General features: G+C 42.4%; 1 protein-coding gene across 1 annotated transcript in view; it reads right to left on the bottom strand.

The window, feature by feature from the left end:
* Window positions 1-26,859, bottom strand: part of ABCC4 (ATP binding cassette subfamily C member 4 (PEL blood group)) — a 178,783-nt gene that overhangs the window by 65,642 nt on the left and 86,282 nt on the right. Inside the window, exons 20-21 of the mRNA XM_063126057.1 lie at window positions 19,895-19,974; window positions 1,870-2,020 (exon numbers count right to left, since the gene is read on the bottom strand). Coding sequence (XP_062982127.1) covers window positions 1,870-2,020; window positions 19,895-19,974 — 231 coding nt within the window. The remainder of the gene's footprint in view (window positions 1-1,869; window positions 2,021-19,894; window positions 19,975-26,859) is intronic.

Here is a 26,859-nt window from a genome sequence, read left to right as displayed (position 1 = left end):
AAATGCCTTGACCCAAGGGGAGGAGTGTTTTTGCTGCCATCACACTACATCTCTGAAATGCAGCACAGCCAGGAACAAGCCAACCTGTGTCTGCTATCCCCTCCAACTTGAATACAGTGAGAGACAATGAGTGGGCTCGCACAATCTCCCATGGGCAGCCATGGACATGGGTTTTCCAAACCCTGGATGTTGCACCTGCTGTGTCATTGGAACTTGAATCATCTAGCAGTGCAGAAATAAGCCAACACACATCCACTCTCCCCCTCCAGCAATAAATCCAGCAAAGGGACACTGCTGCATCCATTTTGCTCTGTCTTTGCACCTGCTGGTTTGCTGGAGCTTTGGCAGGTAACTTGACACACCTCTACTCCGTCTCTACTCCAGCTCAAAGCCAGAGCAGGAGGCCAACATTTGCTTTGGCTCTCTGCTTGAATCTAGCAAACTCAGAGCTAAAACAAATTCCAAGCTCCCACCCATCTTTGGGGCTGGGCATACCCTCCTTCTCTACACCTTGTTCTGGGAGGAAACTAGGAAGTGATCTCACTTCCCAAAGGCTGGTTGAGCCATTGTCAAACTCTGCTCACTTTGGTTTGACCTACTTTTCTCCATTTGTAAAGCACAGTAGAGCCAAACTCTTTTGCTCTCTTAACTGTAGATTAGTGATCGGAAAAAGCCTCCCATGGCACAAATTCCAATGCTCCATCCTTTATTGGGTTTAACCATAATTTAATGTTTCAGCTGCACCAATGTTAAACATAGTTAACATTAATCAGGGTTTTCAAACCCACATCAGCTCCTGGTCTCAAGTCCTGGTTAAGGTGCAGAGACCACCAGTGAGGGAGGAAGCAGCAGCCAGGCATCTCTCCACCGTGCCTGGGTCCAGCTCCAGAGAGCCCCCTCCCTCCTGCTACCAACTGTCTCTGCAGAGGCCACCAGTGAGGGAGGAAGCAGCAGCCAGGCATCTCTCCACCGTGCCTGGGTCCAGCTCCAGCTGAGAGCCCCCTCCCTCCTGCTACCAACTGTCACTGCAGAGGCCACCAGTGAGGGAGGAAGCAGCAGCCAGGCATCTCTCCACCGTGCCTGGGTCCAGCTCCAGAGAGCCCCCTCCCTCCTGCTACCAACTGTCACTGCAGAGGCCACCAGTGAGGGAGGAAGCAGCAGCCAGGCATCTCTCCACCGTGCCTGGGTCCAGCTCCAGCTGAGAGCCCCCTCCCTCCTGCTACCAACTGTCTCTGCAGAGGCCACCAGTGAGGGAGGAAGCAGCAGCCAGGCATCTCTCCACCGTGCCTGGGTCCAGCTCCAGCTGAGAGCCCCCCTCCCTCCTGCTGTCAACTGCAACTGCTGAACTTTCCAACTAAGATTGTAGTGCCTGAGTTTGCTTTCCTTTCCCCCCTCCTCCTCCTCCCTCCCAATCCCCTTTCCTTTTGTGTCATGTCTTTTAGATTGTAAGCCTGTGGGCAGGGACTGTCAAGAAATACTTTTGTAAGCCGCCATGAGAGCCTTTTTTGGCTGAATGGCGGCATAAAAATACTTAAATAAAAAAATAAAATAAAAAAAAAGGTGGAAACCCTGGTTAACTATGAGCAGCACTGGTTAAGGCTGAAAATAGAAAGAGGAAGATGGTAACATTTGCTGTTACAGATAGTTAAGAAATTAGGCGTGTTAAGTCTGTTCTTGCCCTAGAAGTAGAATTCTATGAGACCTAACATTTGTTGCAAGAAGGCACAAAGAGTAAACAAGAAAAATCATAACTAAGATACACCCACGAGTTTACAAAAGAGAGAAACCAATCCAGCAACATCTTAGTACCCACATTATTAAATTATGCTCAAATCGTGACAATCAAGCCATATAAAAAAAAATACATACTTGTGGATTCCAAACGTTTAATATCTCTTGATGTAGCCAAGAAATACCGACGAAGAAAGATGAAAAGAATAAGAAGTGGAACTAAAGGGATGAGAATCCAAGGAATCACTGCAATAGCCACCGCTACCACGCCACAAATCTGAAGCAAAGTCTGCAACAACAAAATCACAAAAGGAACCTGATTAATTTTTAACCCCAACGTTTTCTCCTTAGAACCACCACCTTCCCTGTAATTCTGTAATTTAAAAACAAAAAAATCCTGAGGATCATATGAGCGATACTGTGGCTTCTTCGAAAAATGTAACAATAAATGATGCCAAACAAAATGTTCATTTCTTTACAAAACTATACAATATTTAGTCACTTAAAATTTTCTATTAACCATTGATTGCAGGGAGGAAGGCTAACACTGCACCTTCCACCATATAACCCTTGTTCTAATCTAGTAGTGGAGAACGTGTAGCCCTCTAGATGTTGTCGGACTGCAAGTCCCATCAACCCTAGCCAGCTTAACTAATGGTGAGTGAAGATGGGAGTTGCAGTTCAACAACTTCTGGAAAGCCACACGTCCGTCCCCCCATCTCTGTCCTAATCTCACCTCAAAATCAAACTCACTTGGTGGCTTTAGAGCCACCCTACCCCCATATCGGCACAATAGGAGGATAAAGATGATTTATCTAAAGAGTGGTTGTAAAGACTGCTGCAATATACCCTGAATGCTCATGAAAGCATTACACAAATAAGAACCCCAGCCCCGGACCGGTCTTCACTACCTCTGCTTCAGGACATGATCTCCTGCACTGTCGGGTTATTATTTTGGCAATGCTACTGCCTTAACATACCCTATCTGTCTTCACTTCTCTGTGCCTACCTTCTTGCTTGCTGCTACTGGTCTTGGCCAGGCTAGTTCTGGTTAATCCCGTCCCGCGCCTGTTTTACTTCCCTGCCTACTTGCTTTCTCTCTCGTCATTTCTTCTCTTAATTCCTTTCTCCTCATATCTGTTCCCTATGGCTCGCTCCAATTTCATCTCTCCCAACTTAGTTCCTATTCGGTGTCTCCCCCCTTCCCAGCTGCCTTTCTCGTGTTCCTTATGGAACTGTCGCTCTATTGCTTCCAAGGCCCCTGTCATCCAGGACTTGTTTTTCTCTAGATCTCTTCACCTCCTTGCTCTTACTGAAACCTGGCTTCCTGCCCATGATACCGCCATCTCGGCTGCCCTCTCTCTTGGAGGACTCTCTTTCTCTCACTCGAGTCGCCCAGAGGGTCGAGGTGGTGGTGTGGGTCTTTTATTATCGAGTTTGTGCCAGTTCCAGCCTCTTTCCATTCCACCTTCACACTGTTTCTCCTCCTTTGAGGCACATGTGGTGAGACTCTTCACTCCGCTGCGACTGCGGGTTGCAGTTCTGTACCGCCCCCCTGGCTCATCCTCTAAATTTCTCTCTGATCTCGACTCGTGGCTGTCCTTTCTCCTCTCTGACAACTCTCCTACTCTGATCTTGGGTGACTTCAATATCCATGTGGATGACCCTCGCGATGTTGCAGCTCTACGATTTCGCTCCTTAGCTTCCTCTTATGATCTTAAGCTCTGGTCTGAAGCACCCACGCATTCCCTTGGACACTGTCTGGATCTTGTCCTCACTCAGAACTGCTCTGTCCTGGACTTTTCTATTGCTGACTTTCCTCTGTCAGATCATCATCTAGTCTCTTTCAATATTACTCACAATCCCCCTCCTTCACGTCCCGCTTCACGCCCTTGTCGTGACCTGCATTCTATCAACTATGAGGCTTTTTCTCAGTCTCTAGCCTCCTCTCTTCCTTCTGTCTTCACAGCCGTCTCCTTGGACTTAGCCGTCTCCTCCTTTAACTCCTCCTTATCTTCAACTCTTGATAATCTTGCTCCATCTACAACTCGGATAGTTCGCCCCTCTCAAACCCAACCGTGGCTCACCTCTTTCCTCCGCTACCTTCGCTCTTGTTCCCGGGCAGCCGAATGCCTGTGGCGTAAGACTAGGGACTGGGCGGACTTTGTCCATTACAAATTTGTTCTCTCCTCTTTCTCTTCTGCCATTTCACTGGCCAAACAGCAGCACTACTCAACGTTGATCCAGTCAAATGCTAAGCACCCTCAGAGGCTCTTCGCGTCCTTCAATTCTCTTCTGAAGCCTAATCCACCATCTCTCCCCGCCTCTCTGTCTGCCAATGACTTTGCCTCTTTCTTCAATGCTAAAATCCAAACTATTCGCTCCGATCTGGCCAGCTCTGCTCCGCTTCCAGCTCCTGTTCCTCACCTGTCAGTTCCTCCTGCAACTCTCTCGGCGTTCCCCTCGGTTTCAGCTGATGAACTATCTAAAATACTGCGCTCGTCGAAGCCTTCCACTTGTTCCCGTGATCCGATTCCTTCTCGCGTCTTTATTAATCTTATCCCCGCTATCCTCCCGTCCTTGCTTCACATCATTAATTCTTCTCTGTCCTCTGGTTCATTTCCTTCTGCTTTTAAACATGCTACAGTCTCTCCCATTCTCAAAAAACCCACTCTTGATCGACTATCTCTGTCTAACTACCGACCTGTCTCTCTGTTGCCTCTTGTCTCAAAGATCCTGGAATGTGTGGCCTACTCTCGTTGTCTTGACTTTCTCTCTAGTAACTCTGCTTTGGATCCCTTTCAATCTGGATTCCGTCCTTCGCATTCCACTGAAACAGCCCTTACCAAGATCACCAATGATCTTCTTACTGCCAAGTCTAAAGGCCATTATTCCGTTCTAATTCTCCTTGATCTAACTGCAGCCTTTGACACGGTTGATCACGATCTTCTCTTAGATTCCCTCCATGACCTTGGACTCTGTGGCTCTGTCTATAACTGGTTCGCCTCTTATCTAGAGGGTCGCTCTTTCAGCGTGTCGGCTAACGGCACCTCGTCCTCCTCTTTTCCCCTTTCAGTAGGGGTTCCGCAAGGCTCGGTGCTTGGCCCGTTGTTGTTTTCTTTATACATGCTGCCCTTGGGTAAGCTTATTCAATCTCATGGCCTCCAATATCACCTGTATGCCGATGATACACAATTATATCTCTCATCTCCGGAACTTTCTCCTGATGTTCACGATCGTATCTCGGCATGTCTTTCAGATATCTCAGCCTGGCTGCTTCATCGTCGTTTGAAACTTAATATGGCAAAAACTGAACTGCTTGTTTTTCCTCCTAAACCTTCTCCTCACCTCTCATTCTCTCTTACTGTCAACGATGTCACGCTTACTCCGGTCAAGGAAGCTCGTAGTCTTGGCTTTATATTTGATTCCTCGCTCTCCTTTATTCCTCATATCGAGGCAGTAGCTAAATCCTGTCGTTTCTTCCTGTATAATATTGCCAGGATTCAACCATTTTTGTCTGTCTCTTCTGCCAAGACTCTCGTTCACGCACTGGTTATCTCTCGGTTGGACTACTGCAACCTTCTTCTTTCTGGCCTTCCTTCGTCTCACATCAGTCCGCTGGTCTCTGTCCACTACTCTGCCGCTAAGATCATCTTCTTGGCCCGCCGCTCTGACCATGTCACTCCACTTCTGAAATCTCTTCATTGGCTTCCAATTCACTTCAGAATCCAATATAAACTTCTCCTGTTGACCTTCAAAGCTCTTCACGGTCTAGCTCCTGCCTATCTCTCCTCTCTCATCTCACACTATTGCCCCGCTCGTGCCCTCCGCTCCTCTGATGCCATGCTTCTCGCCTGCCCAAGGACCTCTACTTCCCTTACTCGGCTTCGTCCTTTTTCTCCTGCTGCCCCTTACGCCTGGAGAACTACAAACTCAATCACAGCTTTTAAAACTCAGCTAAAAACTTTTCTTTTCCCTATAGCTTTTAAATATTGATTTTGTTCTGACTCTATACTGTTAGCTTCACCCTACCCGGTGCCTGTTTACACTTCCCTGTGCCTGTTTGCATTCTCTTTCCCTCCTTATTGTTTACTACAACTTTATTAGATTGTAAGCCTATGCGGCAGGGTCTTGCTATTTACTGTGTAATCTGTACAGCACCATGTACATTGATGGTGCTAAATAAATAAAGAAAGAAAGAAAGAAAGAAAGAAAGAAAGAAAGAAAGAAAGAAGAAGAAGAAGAAGAAGAAGAAGAAGAAGAAGAAGAAGAAGAAGAAGCCTAGAGCTAAAGAACTGGGTGGTTAGTTCAACTCAGTATGTGAAATTCAGCCCCCCACCCCAATTCCTTGTCAGTTCCCATTGCCTCGCCAAGTTACAATCCTACAGTGCAAGCCGAAGCCGCAACCAACAAAATTCCTCTGTCAGGGTATAGACTCCACACCTTGCAAGCCCATGCTTCCTGGCACACAGTCCCCAGCCTCCCAAAGTTCCCTTCCCTATCTACTTCCTTCAAGTCCATGGCGCAGAATCCTTCTTGTTCCTAGGCCCTATCTGAACATTTCCCCCCAGTCCCATAACTCAGCTTACGCCAAAGTACAGTAGAAATCACCGGGAGGATGCATGACCAGGTCTTCTCAGGCTACTGATTGGTCAGTTTGAATGTCCCCTGCCCTATAGAAATACTTGCTCTCTTTAAGATTGTCATCGTCCCCGTTCACACGAAACAATAGGCCACTCTGGATAAATTTCCACGCAGGTTTTTTTTGTTACGGCAGCAGCCACCATTTTGAACATTCATTTTGAACATGCAGCTAGGGTACACCCTAACTTTTCATTATAGGTGAACCTGGTCAGGATGGTTGCAACCCTAAAGCAGCCCATGGGTTGTGGGGGGCTTATCAACCAGCCCAACAACACACCCTTGCTGACTACATACGTAATGCGAAGCCACAGTGACAGGGCTCGGATTGCTAACCTGGCCCTTGTGGGTGCTACAACCCACCATTGCTAATAAGCCACAGTGGGCTGCGTGATCGTGCGACCCTGGTCTTTGTTTTCGCATCGAAGCAAAGGAAGCCTCAGGTGAGGGCCTCATCTCCTCCCTCACCTGTAAACTGCTTTGGTGAGTTACTCTTAGGATTCCAATAATATGTTTTAGTGAGCTGGTTTGACGTTTTATTTGGTTATTTTTAAAGCAACTGACTATTTCTCAATGTCTCTCTGCTTGGTTCTTTAATAAATATATTGGACTGGAAATTGGAGTTGATTTGCTCCTCTTGCCTAGCTTGGAAGCTGGCCTACCCATGCGCTGGACTGCTTGGCAAATACACTAACCAGGTTTTTAAGCCATTTAAAGGAAGCTCTGAAAAGGGGGGGGGCTATCCATCTCCATATATACAAAACCATATGACTGTCTTCTCCCGTGGGCAGGCTATTAAAAAGACATGGTAGTGGTGGCGGCACTATTTCTGAGCAGTACAGGCAAAGGGATGTCTTGTAGTGTGTCCTACCTTGCAGGATGGAGGTGCAGACATACCGGTTTGCCACACCTAAACCCTACTTTCTCCTAGGCTCATCCTTTCTTCAACTGTCTCCACCGCCTATTGTCTCTTTGGGACCTGACACTTCAGGCCACGACCTACTTTGTCTCATTTCCTTTAACCTGTTTCTTGGCCAGCCTGACTATTACACAATTTTATTACATCATCCTTCTTCAGTTTTATTAGTTGTAGACCTGAAGAAAACAACTGAGGAGATGTTTAGAGAAAACCATTGGAGAACCTTTTTTGAAAAATAAAGACACCTGGTTTGGGCTCCTAGTGATAAGCTGCAACTTTCAGAAACGAGAGGTGTTCAAGGGGAAGTAAAACTATTTTTGTCAAGGAGAAACTAACAAATGCCTCACTGGGATAAAAATTAAAAAGGAGGGGGAATTGTTAGAATGACTAAGGTGGAAGTCTGACTCTATGTTTGCAACAATTTTAGATGAGCCTACGCCACTTCATTAACATCCCATTCATGGTAGGGTGGATCACTCTAACATGCATTTTGGAAAATTAGACTTACATACAAATGAACTCTTAATGAAGAAGTCTCAAAAGGCAGACATGATTATGCATAGGTGGTAACCAAGCCGTTTATTATATATAAAGTGAAGGCATCTAATCGCCCGATTTCCCAACAGCTCTTTAACCTATACTATGCAAATTGAACAACATTCTTAGAAAATAGATGGGAGCACTTCCAGGTGACAAGGCCTGGAATCTGAAGTGCCATCTTAAATGAGAGCCAGTGTGGTGTAGTGGCTAAAGTGTCGGACTGGGAGTCAGGAGATCCGGGTTCTAGTCCCCACTCAGCCATGGAAGCTCACTGGGTGACTTTGGGCCAGTCACAGACTCTCAGCCCAACCTATCTCACAGGATGGTTGTTGTGAGGATAAAATGGAGAGGAGGATTATGTATGCCGCCTTGAGTTCCTTAGAGGAAAAAAGGCAGGATATAGATGATGATGATGATGATGATATAACAACTTGGTTCCTTTTAACTTTACCCCTCCACACACGCCCCTTTTCAGTATTATGAATATTTGAACTGTTACTGAATTTCACCAAAATCCAGGCAAATCAACTCAAGAAATTTCAAGGGAGAAGCAAAAAGAATTTCGATGAGATTTTAAAATCAACTACCTTACCATCTGAAAAGAGATACTTATTCTCCACAGGTGACTATTTACAGGCCTGCTTGTAGCCCAGCTCTTTGCATCCCTTTGTTCTTGCTATAAACACTCTTCATTTTCCCTCATCAAGCCCATTATCTTTGTTGCCAATAAGGAAATAAATCTTTTCTGCTATCAATGCTACTCCTTAATCTACTGAAGGGTTTACCTATCAGGCAGTGTATCACTGGTAAATCTCATAAAATGCAAGGGGGGGTGAGAGTACTTAAATCCCACAGAAGACATGCACATAAACCTAGAAGCACATTTTAGGAGACAACTCCGCACCCCAAGATAAAGTGTTGTTCCCAGATTTGGTTAGCTTATTTATGCATATTTATGCTGTAAAACGCAACATCAGTAAACATATCTCGGCAGTTCAAATTAAGCTTAAATATTCCCTCCCCCATTGCGGAATCAAAAAGTGAAATCTGAAGTCATTTTGCCAAACAGAAAAAAAAGCTCCTACTTTGTTTATAAGCACATAAGTCATATCTATAGTATATCAGTAGTTTAAGGCAATCTAGAAGATTTGTACTTATCATTTAGAACAGGATTGTTACACTCTATGACTGACAGGAGTATTAAAAGATTTGTAGTAGCTGAGAAGGTGTTAGAAATGTTAATGACCTTGCTTGGTCTTTTTCTTCCTACCCCACCCCCAATTCCCCCATTAGGAAATTGCGTTACAAAGGTGGCATTTCAAAACAAGGTTTGAAGGGACTGATGCCACAGCCCTTGGCAAAACAAAATCTAGAACATAAGTAGACAAACACAGGGAAAAGTTAGTACAGCAGAAAATTCTTGCTTGGCCTTTTTAAAGCCTGAGTTAAATGCAACTATATATACGTATTAGGTTGACAAAGTATGAGAGGAAAGACAGCAATATATACTGTCCCTGTTCAGAAGACGTGTTAAGCCATGGCGATTAAGCATTTTGAGCTTAGCGTGTCGTGCGAACCATTGTGGCAGCCCTGACATGCCCCAAGGAGAATCCACAGTCATACAACCAGGACAAATCTATCTATCTACTGCTTTGCCATCATTTCTAGACAAAGGAGCTAACACTCTGGTAAAAAAAACCTCCATCACAGGACCCAAAAATCTAAATCCAAACACAAACAAGCAAATTAATAAAATCTCATAATTGCGCTTACGGAGCATGACTGAAATCTTCTTCATAGTTACCTTTGGACATTGAAATCAGTTGTGCTTACTTATAATTGCAAAGATTCAACCTGGAAAACACATTGAGCTTTCACAAAAATCTTCAGCCGGCTGAAATGCTTTTAATTAAAAATGCCAGCAATCGTGTTACCATTTAAACTTCTAATGTTTTTTATGTTTTAAAATTTTGCATATTGATTTTTAATGTTCAGTCTTTTAATCCAAACTTTTTAATCTTTGTAAACCGCCCAGAGAGCTTTGGCTATGAGGTGGTATATAAATAATAATAATAATAATAATAATAATAATAATAATAATAATAATAATAGAAAAATATACACCACTGGCCATGGAAGTCAAAGAACTATGGCAACAGGAAAAGGTCACAATTATTCCATTAGTCACATCAGTCACTGGCATCACATCAAAAAAACTATAGAGAAAACCTCCAGAAACTGGGCCTACCAAAATACATCCACACCAACATCTAGAAAGCAGTCATAATTAAAACATGCTCAATTGTCAGGAAATTCCTGAATCTGTAAGACAGCATGATTTGGCAAAGCCCATCTAGAAAAACCGCCATGAGCAAGAAAGAGATAACAACATCATGAAGGAGGAACCTCCAGAAACTGGGCCTACCAAAATACATCCACACCAACATCCAGAAAGCAGTCATAATTAAAACATGCTCAATTGTCAGGAAATTCCTGAATCTGTAAGACAGCATGATTTGGCAAAGCCCATCTAGAAAAACCGCCATGAGCAAGAAAGAGATAACAACATCATGAAGGAGGAACCCCATCAAAGAAAAGAAGCATCCAGTCTCTACTTCATTATGTTCCCCATTCTTACTTCCACCATGTGAATCCGTAACAAACTATTGTAAAACTTGAAAGCCTCATTATCACCTTATTCATTTGCCAGAGTACGAGGGGTCTGTCAATTACCATGGCACTCCAGCAGATGATATTGACCGGGCTTCCACAATCACTGAAGAGGCTTATTTCCACTCATGCCAGGGGGATTTCCATAATCACCATCACCAGCATGGCTTGTCATGTTATGAGAGCCTGGCGAAGATGGTTTATTGCTGTGGTTAACATACCACTCAGAAACCGTGGCTTTTCCCCCCCTCCATGATCATGAGCAAAGGCCCATTGTTGCTTTTGCTCTGAAAAACGGTGCTCCCTGGCCTTCTCCCTCCACTACACAACTGATCAAAATACTGAGCAGGCATGCAGGCTACCCGGTCACAGTCTTCCCTATTATGGTGAGATGTACTGCATTTCTATTTAAACTGTAGTGACTATTTCTTATTTTGCATCTATACATATAAGCAGATGCATATTTATGTGAATTGGTATCTTGTGTGTATGCTTTTTTTTAGCAATACTTAAGGGGTCACCCTAGGGTGGTGCCACACAGCTGTAAAGTGGAGTGCGGCAATTTAAAAGGAAGGAGAACAGGAGGGGGACGGGTCCCGAATCCTTCCTATGCCTGCTATTTTTAATTTTGGAAACACCCACCACCACATATTAGAGAAACAATGGCTGTGAACAATGTAAAATTTGCACAAAAGGGAAATTTGGGAAGGGAGGGGGGGAAAGACTGTGAATCTTCTTCCATCTCCAAATAGAAATTTGGGATCCAAACATCGAGCATTATGAAAATTTAGGACAGGATTAATTTCAACTTCAGTGAACAGCAAACCTGAGATAAGATTCTAAATTTTCCAAACACTGTGAGGATCGAATTCCTTCCCAGTTTGGAAAATCCTTCATTTATAGATTTCACAAGGTAAATTTATCAGAATTCACAAGGTGGGGGGGGGGACAAATAAATTCTCATGATTCCACCAAACGTATCAAGGCTAAATAAAAGTTTTTAAATCTCTACATTGTGAAGTGAGCATGTGTGTGTGCGCATGTATGTGGGGGTAGCTAGTTTTCAATACAAAAACTATGCCAATGATTTCCCAAAGGATAACCAAGAAAATGCCTTTAAATACACTTCTCAGCAAATCAAATAAAACTGAAAATGATTGAGGGGTGTTTTATGCATTTGGTAGAAGCTAATCCAGGTTTGCTACATATGCACTTAGTGTAACAGGAAGCCACAGACAATCCCTGCTCCTTGACAAGTGTACCATATGATATACACTGGCCTCATCCATGCTTTAGAATTTCAGGTGGAAATCTATCAAATATGCTGAATGAAAAGGCCTAGAGTATCTCAGTATCAACAACTCCTCCTGTTCCCTATTGCCCCACTCCTCCCTCCTTCACCCAGCCCACCCACTTTCTACGAACAGCTAAACACATCCACACAGATCCAACGGGAGGGATGCATCATGGGAAAACAGGACAACAGGAGAGCGTGTTTCTGGTGACAGGATGCTGTGCCGTGTTGAAGTGGAGCCAGGGCACACAAGGTCAAAGCACGGGGACCTTTTCATTCGCTGGGACAGTGACATCATCTGCAGCCTCCCACCCCCAGATCTTTCTGTTCCTTCTGAGCTTAAGTCTAGACCTCATAGTAGGTGAGGGGGAAATAGATTTCCCCATTAGTCAGCTTTTTTGCCAAAGATATCATGAGGGATCTGCCCAATGTAGGGGTCTGATCCTGCTGACCGCTCAGATGTTTTGGGAGGGATCTTTCTCCCATAACAGTATCGGAAGGAGTTGATTAAGGTTGCTGCACTGGTTGATCCACCGCCTAGAGTGCTTTGCTCCACAAAATGGCCTTCAACCTTTCAGACCTGTTGCGCCGTGTTAGTTTCAAAAATGCTTGACAGAGCTGACACAACTCCACAGTGTGCTCCTCGCCTAAACAAAGGAGGCAAAGGTTATGACTGTCGGACAGTGGTAGTTCTCTCCCACATCTAGTGCATTTTCTGAAAGGGGTCCTGATGACCATGTGCCCTTTCAGACGATTGGAAAAAAAATTAAAACGATTATAATGAATAAGAGGGAAATACTAAAATTGGAAAGAGAGAGAGAATAAAATGCCTGGAAATATTAATTTAGTCAAAAACTACAGAAAGCTCCCAAATGAGGTTGCCACAATGGCGGACAAAAGAGAATGAGGAGTTAGGCGGGAACCAGTTAGGACATGAGCAGTGGACAGTGGAGGAAGGGCTGCCGCCTAAAATGCCTCAGCTATAGAAGTGTCCCGAAATGAGGCTTCACGCAGGCGCAGGGCCCATATATGTGATGCACAGAGAACAATAATAATAATATATCATTGCCAGCTATCCCTGTTGTAATGCAAAGTGTTTTGGGCTGGCTTGGTCTTGAATGAGAAATTAAGGTCAATTAGCTTTACAAAAGACCTGAGATGAAAACTGCTAGAATTTGCTGATATGGATCAAAACAGTTACTTCATTTTGGGGCTCTCCTTGGAGGCGTTGCTATGGGGACTGTAATGATGACCAGCTACCCTTCAAAATGTACCACTATATAGCAAGCTCTGCTTCTTCTTACTAGCTAATCTGACATCAGATTTCCAGATGACCTAAATAGCCCAATTCTTCTCAGACCAATGCAGGACATTTTTCTATCCATCTTTTAGTCTATGGGCTCTGACCTCAAACGCAAACCATCTTAATTCCAAGCAGGGGTTGTTTAAAGTCCTACGTGTATAGGATCTTCTTTCTCTCCCTGCTCATCCCATAAAAACATTACAGTGGGAACATGGCGATCTACAATGAGTCAATAGATGGGTCCTGTTCTTGGCCTTAAAGTAATAAAAGTATCAAATGATGTCTTTAGTTTATAAATTAAAGCAAAACACGAAATTGCCAGTATTAATTATCCAGAATAAATAATTGTGCAAGTTTGCTTTGCCAATGTAATGTTTGGGATGGGGGGGATAGGGGCAGATGAGAAGCGCTGGGTAATCTCAAAATGACGAAGTCATTGTGAAGCTAAAAGATGCTAGCAGGCCCTCTAACACACTTTCTCTGACATTTCCACACAATAAAATATAAGGGTCAATAGTACTGAAACAAACAGAGGCAGTTCCACTCATTTGCACTTATGAAAGCAAGCGACCCCAGCTATTATTGCCATCTTAGGCCCTTTTTGTCCTTAATATCCAGATGCAGCAGCCTTTTTTATTTTATTTCGAAGAAATGACTGTGGCCACCTTGCTCGCATTTTCCTTTTCTTCAGCATTTTCACTTCATAAAAGCTGCAGTCAATGTGTTTTTGTGTGTGGTGAGAAGGGAGTGACATTTCCAGTGGTGGTCTTGTCCACAGCCTACATTGGTGGCTCAAGTAGTCTCAGGATTAGGTCTTTGTGTGCGATGAAAGGATATGAAAAGTCAGTTATTTAAACTCAGTCAAGCTGTTGATTTTGGGGAGGAAAAAAAGGGGTTTTCAATTCAGCTTGCTTCAATAAATCACTGGTCTTTTTTACCCTCCTCCCTCCAAGGGCAGCTGCAGATAGCACACAATGTTCTCCCAGAAACAAAGCAACGCCTTGAGGAGGGCTTTACAAAAAAAGAAAGAAAGGCAACATGTCAGAGACGAAAAAATATAGAGTTCATGGGCAAAATATTTTCAAATACTCTACAAATTCCTCTGGTCTAGCAGCCTGCTAAATAATAAGTGAATCTGCAATCTGAATGATAAGATAGTTTACATGAAGAAAGAAAGAAAGAAAGAAAGAAAGAAAGAAAGAAAAGAAGAGAAGAGAAGAGATTTCTTACCAATATGCAGTGTCAGAGAGTGTATGTTAACAAGGGGAATTGAAAAATTCAGATTAACACATTCATCAAACCAATATTTTTTAAAGCAGCTATCTAGAGTCAAAAGCTGTCAGGAGTTCATATACCCAATTCTTTTCCACACACTTAAGGCTGCAATCCTAAACACACTTATTAGAGAGAGTATGTTGCAGTGAACGCTGTGGGACTGACTTCTGAGTAAACATGCACAGAATTGCATTGCACATCTAGGCATTTAGACATGAAAGGCTTTGGGGGTATAAAACACAGAACAGTCCTTAAAACAGACTCATTGTTTTCATTAACATTTTGCAAACATCTATAGTGGCCGAAAAAAGTATCCCACTAAGTACAATGGGACTTACTCCCAAGTAATCATGCTTAGTCATATACATACTCATCTGGGTGTAAGCATCACTGAACTAACTCAAGTTTAAAGGTGTATAGAGGATTGCGCTGAAGTATTTTTTTTTTGTTTAAGCCAATGGGAAGAAGGGGATACCCTAAAAGAAATTCCAATTTTTGCTCCAAATAAAGCCGCCTCGACTAATCATATTAATTGTTATACAAGGATACAGCATAGCACTACAGAGTTAGAGCTTAGATTTTAGTTCTGAATGGCTTTAAAGTAACACTATGGTATTTATGGGAATGGGGGGTGACCCTCCAGTACTTGCCTTGAAGACTCCCAAGGCCTAGATAGGCCAGGCTTATTTGTGCAGAACTGAAATATGCAACTGCTAGTAAAGCAGAAAGGCTGGAATGCTTCTAAATGACCCTATGACAATTCGGAAAATGGACCACTTCTTCAATGCAAATCCTCTCAAGAAAAGCTTCTGCACACAAAGTGAGAGGAACCAGTTACTGCATTGTTTATTGAGTTTCACTTGATTCCTCCTGACAACCATTTGAACAATGACTGTTGGGAAACGTCCCTCAAAGAATCGACAACAATGGTAGAGGCTCAGAGCTTTTATACTTAGTTAATACTGATTTCTTTCTCTTTTTTTAAGAAGGAGAAAATATTTCTTCCTGAAGGGATTAGAGGATATCTTATAAAAGACACCTGCAAACAAAACAAGTGACAAAAGATCTTTATCATATTCAATAACAGTTATCCTTTGTACAAAGCTGGGCTTCTCCAGACATAAATAAACCAGCAACCCATTGCAATTCGACTGAAAATCCCACAACTACCAATAATCAACAGAGGTGAAATATGGCAGGGGGGTGATAAACAACAAATAAAACTTTCTCATGTGTGAAAATATTTGAGAAATATGAGCATGAAGGATAAGATTCAAGTAAATCAGAATAAGCTGACACATAACTCAGGGAGCTGAACAAGGAACTTCATGACCTGAGGATGGAACCTAACCTAGCAAGCTACCCAAGTCTGAGGCCATTCAGAGTCCTCTTCAGAGACAGAAGCCTGAAACATGGGCCAGTGATTGGCAGTTGAGTGTGGGGTTTTATTGAACCATGGGTTGTCGCTGAAAAGTGAGTTGTTGGCCATTTCTGCACCTGCCTTTTCCCCCCAGGATCGTCCTGGGATCATCCCTATGCATCCAAATGAAACACAGGGGATCCTGGGAGCAGGCAGGGACGATCCCTCCATTTTCCTGGGGTAATCCTTAGGTGTAGAAACGACCATTGTGTTATCTGAACCCAATTGCATTAACAAACCATGATTTGTTAACTATGAACAACCATGAATAGAACCCATGGTTCATTGCTGGGTTGAGAACTGCGGGTTGTTCATGGTTAACAAGCCACGGTTTGTTAGCATGGCTTGGTTCAGACAACGCAACCTACCCACATTTCAATAACAACCCATGGTTCAACTACAATCTACGTTCATCCCATACTCAAGTTTGTGTGTGGGTTACTGTGCTGTGTGAACTCATTCAGTATCTCTATATTGACCAAACCTGTATAAATATCAGTTGAAAGGGAACCCTGATTAGCATTAAGCCTGGGGCAGACGTAACCTTAATCATGGTTAAGATACACAATAGGAAGGACAGGGGAATTTCTGCTGGAGAAGGAAGGGGCTCAGAAAAAGGAGCACACAATCCCACAGCCAACTCCCAAACTCTTAAGCAGGAGAGAGAGAGGCTGGAAACACTGGGATCCAGACTTGGTCCTGCTTTGAGTTCACACACTGAAATCAAGTTAGTCTGGACCCAACCCACTAAGTTTGCATTGGCCCGTGAAGTCAAATACTAGATAGGAAAAGTAATCTGGTCTGAAGCAAAATAGGACCCTGTTCTACGTACACCATTCCCACGGTAGAAAGCCACTGGTTTTAACAAAAAAAGAAAGTACTTTTTTGGGATTGCATGCTCCTTTGGCATGCACACCTGTTTTCAGAACTGCTGAAATAATTTACCAGGGTTGTAAATCCTGTAAGAGATGTTTGTTAGATACAAATATGTAACAGCCAACAGTGCCCAACACGCATTCACATGTCCGAAGATACCAGTTTGCACTATAGACAAGGGCACCTTGCCATGAAGTGCTGTGCAATTGTGTTTGAAGAAATGAAACACTTCAATAGAAATAAAATGACCAATGTATTCTGCCAAGTAGATTTTCTTGTACGTTTCAATATGCTTGTGTGTTTAAAAGCTTAACATATTGTGTTTGGGGGTAGGGTGGAGGACATTCAAAAAGAAAGACAGCTTATAAAGCAGATTAAAAAATGACTACTTTTTAAAAATCTCTTGGACTGCAGAGCTCTTGAAAAGCAGGACAAAAACCTCCAGGAAACATTGGAGGTTCCTTCCCCTCTCTCCCAAATCTATTAGTGACAAGATTAGTTTTCTTTTTAAAAAGAGAGAAAGAAAGAAAAAAGAGCAGATGAGTCACAATAGATTCCTATTTCAAATTGTTATACTCTAGGAACAGTTGGAAATACAGAATGTTGCAAGCACCAAGTAAACATTACTATTTTAAAACATGTATTAAAATTAAGAATTATATCTGTTTTCCAAATGTCTCATCTATTACTCGATCTGATGAATAACTAGCCAAATTTGGATACTAACCGCTGATGATGGAATGTCAAGTCTGTGCAGCAGTGGCAGTTATATGACCCCCACAACCCACCCTCCATGTTGACTGACAATGCTGAAGCCTAATGTGACAATCTTCATTGGCGCAATTAACATCTGAAGGCTTGCTCTTTTCCTTTCTCTTCCTGTGTGCTGAGCCTAAGGTTAGGGTTAGGGATAACGGCTGACCCCATTTTCTTTTTTCATTATATTTGGGGAAGTGTAGCATTCATTCTTGATTTAGGTAATGACCATTTCTGAGAAGGCTAACAGAAAGCAAAGGCCCTGGGTCATACCTTACCCAGGTGGGGCTCCTCTTCACGTACCATTCTCCCCATCACTACACAGATGACCTCTAATACAGTACTGTTAGTTGTTACAGCTATAGTTTATCACGAATGTCCTCTTCCTCGGCAAAGTGCTTGATCAGGTGACTATCATACCTTTTTTTTTTAAGACGAACTATTTAGACCAGCCTTCTCCAAGCTAGTGTCCTCCAGTTGTGTTGGACTACAACTTCCAGCATCCCCCATACAGTGCAGTCTAATATGTCTAAGGAAGGCTGGTTTAGACCCATTTCAATCTAACTTCAAGCTTACTTTTGTCACAGAAACCACTTTGATTGCCGCGATGGATAACTTCCATCAGGAGAGGGACAGGAGGAGTATGATCCTGTAAATTGCCCTAGATGTCTTGGCAACCTCTGATATCATTGACCAGAGCTGAGTCCAGATTATTGCGGATATGTGAACAACAGAATATCAATGATCTCCCTTTGCCATTTCCCATATGGTTTTGCCCCTACTAATACCACCCCTCATCTTCTTTGGCCTCTCACCCTTTAAACTAAAACATGATAACCTCTCTTTTGTCCAAGAAAAACAATGAAGAATTTTAAACTTCACTGGTTGCCTTTTAGAACGTAATGCTGCAACAAAACAGCAAACTTGACTAGTGGATCCTTAAAGATTAAATACATAACACTGCATAATCCCCACCCCCATCAGTTTCAACATTTCTGAGAAAATTAAAAATTTCTAGGCAGAAGCATAGGTCGCCAAGTTGTGCAAAATAATTTCTAACCTAAGCCTTTCTGCGGGCTATTTGATTGCAAGGGGCTATGGCAGTGCTTGCCTGGTAGTCTCAAGTCATCTGATTGATGATGATTTTCAGACTACTACGTACTGTATTAGAGGCCAAGGGCTGTTACAATCTTCTCCAGCTTGAGCTTGTCCATACGCCGAGACACTTTGGAGGCAATCCTCTGAGTGCCCCCACCATCTGAAGTGAGGCAGGTCTGAAGTGAGGCAGGTGGTGATCAGAGAGAGGTTTTTTTCTCCCCTCCACTCTGGCACTCTGCTTGTGGAACAATCTGGCCAGGGAGGTATGCCTAGCAACTTCTCTTAAGTCTTTTCAGAGCCAGACTTGTTTATTTTCCAACATGCTGTTGTTACGATGCTTTTATTTGTTATCTCTTGTTGGTTTGTGATGTGTCCTGACCAATGGTGGCTTTGCCTTAGCAAAAACACTTCTCCTTGTGGGAGTTGGAACACCTATCCATTTCTAGCTCTCTGTGGCATATCCCATTCTGCACCAGAGAAATATCTGGACAGTTGGTGGCACTGTCTGGGGTGGGGTGTGTGTGAAGTGGTTATGTGCCTCATCTTGTGCAAGCAGATTTGCTTTTCATTAAGGAGGAGGCACCAATGGATACAACCCTATGTATTTTACTGTCTTGTGTACAAGCCATCCTGCAAATATTTTTTTAACATCATATATACATTCTTAAGTCAAAAATTTAAAAGCTAGCATTTCATGCTGTATGAAGATTGATACCCATGTTTTCGCTATACAGCTTCCTGAAAAAGGCACTACTTGAGAATCTACTGAAAAGCCAATGCATTGCCACAAATTAATCCATCACCACTTCCCTGACACTAACATCTTTTGTGCTTAGACAACTCTTTTTTTTCCTGGATTTCTAACAACTTCTTTCTTTTGTTCTCATTACAGCTATTATTTTCAACCCTATTATTGCTAATCTCTTCTTTGTAAATAGCCACACCTGTTTTAATCCCAAAACAGTATGGTAAACATTGGCTTCTTTGAGGAAGTACACGCATAATTAGGTTAATCAGTGCTATCTTTTCATGTGAGCTGATTGTTTCTTTACTGTGGACATATTTCATAACACTGCAGCAAGCCTGCCAAATGGCTGGAAGGCAAACTAGGTGCAACTTACCAAGCGTGTAGCTGCTACATACAGAAACCTTGACATAATGGTAAACTGCAAGGAGACACTCCTCCCAGGGACTTATTACTCATTTCTTCCCCCCCTTTGCAACTTCAAGTTCTGACTACACCCTTCTTAAACAAGTCCCTTCGTTAAACCTAGCTGAAATACTGACAAACTATTGACACGTACATCACCAGAACTTAAGAGCCCCAAAACTAAATGCGAACAAATTCTCCACAAGTCTCTCCTAGATTACCTGCACAATATCCAGAAATGTTAATGGAAGTAAGTCATCCAGATGGCCAATATCTTTGGTGAAACGATTCAGAATTCTTCCTATTGAAAAAAAAAATGATTTGAGAAAAATTGAAGATTTAATAAGCAGTGTGGTTTTGTTCCACAGTAAAAAAAAAAAAATGAGCCATGTCACTCAGTCCTATATATGTGTGCTTCCTATATATGTGTAAATCTCTCTATATTTGGTTGGGCTTACTCCCCGAGAAGCGTGCACACGATTGAAAACTAGACAGTATTACTGCAAAATAGCTTGACACCTCAATCAAATAAAAAGGAAATACCTGACCATTCCAGGTCAAACAAATCTAAATCTGTTTGGGGCCAAATTAAACAGGTTCAACCCCATGGAATAAATGCTTCTTTCTGCAAAAAGTGTTACAATATTTAATGAAAGTGAGTTTTAAAGCATCAATTTTATGATGGTTCTGCCATTAACAAAGTAAAAGTGTTACACCAGCCTCACCCATCCATGTACTATGACATAAACAGAAGCAGGATTGGGTGTATGTGCCTGGATATAGTAATTTTGAAGACTTTTAGATTTCAACATAGTAAAAAGGCAACAAACTTTTAGGGTGTACACCACTAAAATTGAATGTGTTTTTGAAACACATTTGCCTTCTGCAAACTCCGGTTGGTGGCCCAGCTACGCCCCTATCTAGACAGGGATAACCTGGCTTCAGTTGTCCATGCTCTGGTAAACTCCAAGTTAGATTAGTGCAATGTGCTCTACGTAGGGCTGCCTTTGAAGACGGTTCAGAAGCTGCAGCTCATGCAAAATGCAGAGGCCAGATTGATTTCGGGAACCAGGAGGTTTGACCATATAACACCTGCTCTGGTCCGCTTGCACTGGCTGCCTGTATGTTTCCGAGCCCAATTCAAGGTGCTGGTTTTGACCTATAAAGCCTTACACGGCTTGGGACCACAATACCTGACGGAACGCCTCTCCTGACATGAATATACCCGGTCACTATGTTCAACATCTAAGGTCCTCCTCCGGGTGCCTACTCCGAGAGAGGCTCAGAGTGTGGCAACGAGGGATAGGGCCTTTTCGGTGGTGGCCCCCAGTCTATGGAATGATCTCCCTGACGAGGCTCACCTGGCACCAACGCTGCTATCTTTCCGGCGCCAGGTTAAGACTTTCCTCTTTGCCCAGGCATATGGCGGCACATCTTAATCACCCACATGTTTAGTTTTTTAACGGTTTTTAATGTTTTGTATGTGTATGTTCTGTGTTTTAGAATTTTAAATTTTGTATACTTGTTTTTATCTCAATTTTAGAATTTCTGTAAACCGCCCAGAGAGCCCTGGCTATGGGAGAGGTATATAAGTGTAATAAATAAATAAAACATTTTCGGTTAATGGTTTGTTGACGCAGTCCGTTTTAAGAAAGAATCAACAGACATTTGACCATGCTAATCTCTAGTACAAGTAATAAAACCACGAGCTCATCTGTCAGTGAAGCATTCACACTTCTGTTTTCTTAAGTTCTACTTGAATGAAATTTCTGAAAAAGCAAGAGGCCTTTATTGATTAAAATACTCCCATTCTTTTATTGGTTAGATTGGTTAGTAATTTACTCCGTTAGAAAAAAACTCAAAGCAAAATCCTTCTTTTTGGAAGCATTACCAGTTAGCTCTAGCATTTAATACACTGGAAGGCTGTACAAAAGTTAACTAGATCTTCTCTCAACTGCCTCTCAAAGCACCATTTATTGTTGTTTGGGGCTTTTTATGATTGTAAACTTCCCTGAGGTTTGCCTGTTGAGAGGCATATAAATCAAATCACTCTATCTATCAATCAATCAATAGTGCCCAGTCCTAGGTGATCCAAAATCAACCAGCTTATGCATTGCAACCTGAGTCAGATGATTTGCAGCCTAATGCAATACAATTTGTCATTGCCCAATATCATGTTCTTCAGGGAGCATAGCTGAGATGGGTTTGTTGAACACAGCACATCATTTATTTATACATTTACCTCAAAGGTGAACTTTAGAACAAAACCCATAAAATGGGTCATGCCCACTTTTTAATGTCTTTATTAATGAGAAGACAGGATACCCTGGAGAAGAGGCTGATGCTAGGGAAAGTGGAAGGCAAAAGGAAGAGGGGTCGACCAAGGGCAAGATGGATGGATGATATTCTGGAGGTGACAGACTTGACCTTGGGGGAGCTAGGGGTGGCAACAGCCGACAGAAAGCTCTGGCGTGGGCTGGTCCATGAAGTTACGAAGAGTCGGAAACGATTGAACGAATAAACAAACAAAATTAATCATGAAGGTGAAGAATCAGCCTGTGCAGGATTAAATTTCTTCACCCACTTTCTCAAATGCCACTGCTAAATATTACGGCTTAATTGAAGGCATGTTCCTTACAGTGACAGGGTGGGGTGGGGCGGAACTTGTGTGGAAAGTTTTTTTTTCTTCCCCGTTTTTGGAATCACTGAATTCAAAATGATTTAGTAACCGAATGAATTAACATGATGCATGCCAAACTGGATGCAATATTAGTTAAAGCTAAAATTAAACTACAAATTAACTTTTTTCTGGTGACGACCTGATATGTGACTGTCTGATTCCAAAGACAGATATGTGGAAGAACATATATTTCAGCACACAGCTCTTCAAGCAGGCTACAAATTAACATGTCAACCGTTTTCAGCGCTTCCTTTTTGTTTTGCCAAAATCTAAATAATGTAAGGGAAACATATAGTATTGAATTGCCATGTCTTAAGTATTCCAATAAAAATAATTTCTAAGTAAAGCTTTGAAAAGATCTCCTGCTCCCTCAAAAGGCCCTGATGGTAACCTGTATCGAAGTCCAAGCATGTGCCACAGAAACAATTACATATCCTTTCCCTCTTCACCCCTGCTCTGCTTTCTTCTATTGCTTCTCCTGTATGGAATTTCAAGTTGTATGCTCATGGGGCAGCAACCTGCCCTCTTGTCCTCTGAAGCAAAGATGGGCAGAAGGCAGATCTGCAGATGTTTTAGACTTCAGGCATGGCTAGATGAGGGGGTATGGAGAGAGATGATCTTGCGATATGATGATCGTGAGATCCTCCCTCTCAGTCTACACGCAGCGTGCGGCATCCCAGGAGGAAGAGGACATTGCACCCGCCATTTTGTTTTTTAATCGAAAAAGAGCGCAAAAGTGAGGTTTTTTTTAAAAAAAAACCAACAACCTCCCACTCCCCGCACCCCACCCCCGATGGGCACGGAGCTCCTGAGGAGCTCCACGCCCCATGCCCGGCTCCTCGCGGTTATTTACGAGGAGCTGGGACAAAACCGGGACAGCCAGCCACACGTCCCACAGTGTCGGGATCATCACAAGACCGCAGGAAAAGTTGGGATAAAAGTGTAGGGCGATATCCTTGGGAAAGGGAGAGATCATCCCTCCCTGCTCCTGGGATCCCCTGCATGTCATGTGGATGCACAGGGACGATCCCCGGGATATCGCCCCGTCTAGACATGCCCCCTAACTCCAGGAGCCCCTGCCAGCACAACCAATAGTCAGAACATTATGAGTTGATTCAAAACATCTGGAGATCTTCCTTCTGTCCACCCCCCACTCTAAAATGTCATGCACATCAATGGTGATACATAAATTATAATTAATCATGAATCATAAATCAAACCATACTGCACTTTACTTGAACTACCCCCACTCCATGCAATATTTCAGTTCAACTATTTTTGGTTGTTCAGGTATTTATGCAACATATACAATTCATATGACATACATTTGGTAAAAAAACCAAAACAAAAAGGTCAAGCTAAACATGTTAGAACACCATCTTGGTCAATTTAGGACAGTGGAAAACTTTCCAATTATTTTTTAAAAGAAAACCCACATGGCAAAACTACTCAGCATCATTTTAGACTGATCTCAAGAGATTTACCAATAACTTGCCTGGACCTGGGAGAAGCAGATTGAAAATAAGAAGAATTTCATAGTTACCAAAACACACACACACACACACACACACCAAAAGGTCTCAGCGTTTAAGAAGAGAGAAAATGCAACCATTTCACCAGAAGACACCTTCCAGAGAAGGTTTCATTGGCAAAGCACGGGCCTGCATTGCCAATAAAATTGAGCGCAATGCCAGATCTAAGGAGGAAGCATCAGCTAGATTCCAAAATGACGGATCAGATCAAACGTTCCCTTCATGACACAACATGAAGAATTCAAATTCATAACAACAACAACAACAAGGCATACTGAGACAACTAGCCAGGGACTCCACCACTAATTATTATTTTTTACTTCAGCATTCATTTACATAAGAACTAAATTTAAGTAATAGCTGATCTTAATGCTCATATAACCACACGATAAATTGGTCATCTGTAATCTCTTGCCACTTGGTGGAAAAATCGTGAAAGTAGAAGAATGGTAACCATTTCTGACTAGGTGTGGATTTTCCACCACTACAAAGGACATTGGAGCCCATCATAGGGGTGGGAAACATCAGGTCCAGGGGCCAATCCAGCTCTTCTGGGGGGGGGGGATTATTTTCCAGGGTTCCATAGTTGGCTATATCCCCTTCTACTGACCATACCCCCTTTTATTTAACCACAGTTAATTTCGAATAATTACCGGACAAGGTATTTATGCAAGTCCTCCCAGCATATCACCAGCATGAGCAGCAGGAGAAATAAGCCATGTTGACTTATTTCCTCCTCCATGATGGTGTGAACAGGTCCTTTTGTATTGTTCTTTCACTCTCTCCATCTGCTATTCACATGGAATGGACAAAGCAGGTTCTGGGCAAAACATCTGTAGGCATGAAAAGTAACTAAAACTTCAACAAGCATTTTTCAAGGTCACTCTGACCCCTAGCAACTTAATGTGCATTTTTTAAAATTGAACCAAAAAAACTACAAGTGTAAAAACATCACATTTTCACTGAATTAAGGAGGGGGGTGAATTAGCACCTCACCATGGTTGACGAATACTTGGAGCATAGAGCTGTAGAAGACTGAAACAAAAGTTTTATGGACTTTTTTTTTCCAGTGTTGCCAAGATGCACTTGTCCCCACCCGATGATTGAGGGGTAAGAGGAGTGCAATTTCTGACACAGCTTTATTCACCAGGCATCTTCAAATGTAAAAACCTTGTTCATGGAGGTTCAGATTGAAAAGGAGTGAGATTTGGGATATAAAGCATTGCTATTTCCTTAGCAAACTACTTCATTTCCAGTATTGGCAACAGCATAGTAGTAAAATAAAGTTAGCAATGTCTTCACTAAGAAAATAAAATCAGCTTCCGTTGCTCAAGACAACAGCAGCCATTTTGGATCAGGACACTAACAGCATGGGTTCCAACTCATGGCAAGCAACCCATAATACCTAAAGTGTCATGTATAATTGCTCAGGAATAGCACATAAAAGAAGTGAGCTATATTTCACTCAATTCATACTATATAACATTATCGTTAGTCTAAAATTTCCAAAGAGCCAGCATAGGTAACATTAAAAGTAATACAACTAAAAATTAAAAGCAATCCCTGGTTCATCGGGTGCCATATAAACCTTTGCCAAAGAAAAAACTGGAATTGTATTTTTTCTGAAATACTCTCAGGCTTTTAAGACCACTCTTAGAAACTTCACTGGGGCATTGGGAAGGGTAAAAACCAGTCCAGAGAAAGACACAATGAAGTAAAAGGAATAAATTAAAAGGAATAGACTTTTTTCCCAACTATATTCTCCCACTAATTTCAATGGAACTCAAGCGTGACTAACTATTCCTGGATGAGGTCCATGGGATGGGATCCAGACTGCTACTTTTAGCATGCCGTGTGTGTATTAACCTTTGAGCAATGCACCACAATTTATTTATTTAAAATGTTTAGGAACATAAGAAGAGCCCTGCTGCTGGATCAGATGGAAGGCCTATTTAATCCAGCATTCTGTTCCCACCAGAATAATAATAATAATAATAATAATAATAATAATAATAATAACCTGCCTCTCCCTCCGGATCGAGGTGGGATACAACACAAAGTCTTCGGGAAAGCACACAAGCAGAACCCAAAAGCAGAAGCATCTTCCTGCTCAGGTTCCCCAGCAAGTGGTACTGAGAGAGATACTGCTTCTGATACTGGAGATAAAATATAGCCAACATGACTAGTAGCCATTGATTGCCTACATATATTTATCCAATTCCTTTTTAAAGCTATCAAGCTTGGTGGCCATCACTACATCTTGTGGTACCAAATTCCATAGTTTAACTATGGGCTCATCTACACCAAGCAGGATATTCCATTATGAAACTGGTATGAAAGCGGCATATAAAAGGCAGGAGCCACACTACTGCTCTATAGCGGTATTGAAGTGCACTGCAGGATCTTCACTACTGCTTTGCAGTGGTAGTGAAGTGCACTGACAACTGTTGGGGCCCAGGACACATCTACACCAAGCAGGATATAACACTATGAAAGTGGTATGAAAGCAGTATACAGTATGTGTCATGGGCCCCAACAGTTGTCAGTGCATTTCAATACCGCTATAAAGCAGTAGTGTGGCTCCTGCCTTTTATATACCACTTTCATAATGGAATATCCTGCTTGGTGTAGATGAGCCCTGTGTGCTGTATGACAGAGGGTGAAAAACTTCTCCCTATTCACTTTCTCTACACTATGCATACTATTTCATTAAGCCATCTACCACAGTCCCAAGATCCCTTTCTTGTTGGGTACCATCAGCTCCAGAGTAAAAATAGACAGAGCTGCCAAACACACATTTAACGTAATGTCTGTTTTGGTCCTAAAACGTTAGCGAGACAGAACTTACCTTTGCAAAGGTTATGTTGATTTATACCCTCCCCCCTTTACGGTTTAAAATGTTCGAGGTGGCTAATAACGAGACATCAAAATCAACCCACCAATAATTAAATCAAAACTATAAATCTAAAATGCT

The sequence above is a fragment of the Elgaria multicarinata genome, chromosome 5 (genome assembly GCF_023053635.1).
Source record: "Elgaria multicarinata webbii isolate HBS135686 ecotype San Diego chromosome 5, rElgMul1.1.pri, whole genome shotgun sequence".
NCBI lineage: Eukaryota > Metazoa > Chordata > Lepidosauria > Squamata > Anguidae > Elgaria > Elgaria multicarinata.
This window is presented reverse-complemented; position numbering and strand designations above follow the sequence as displayed.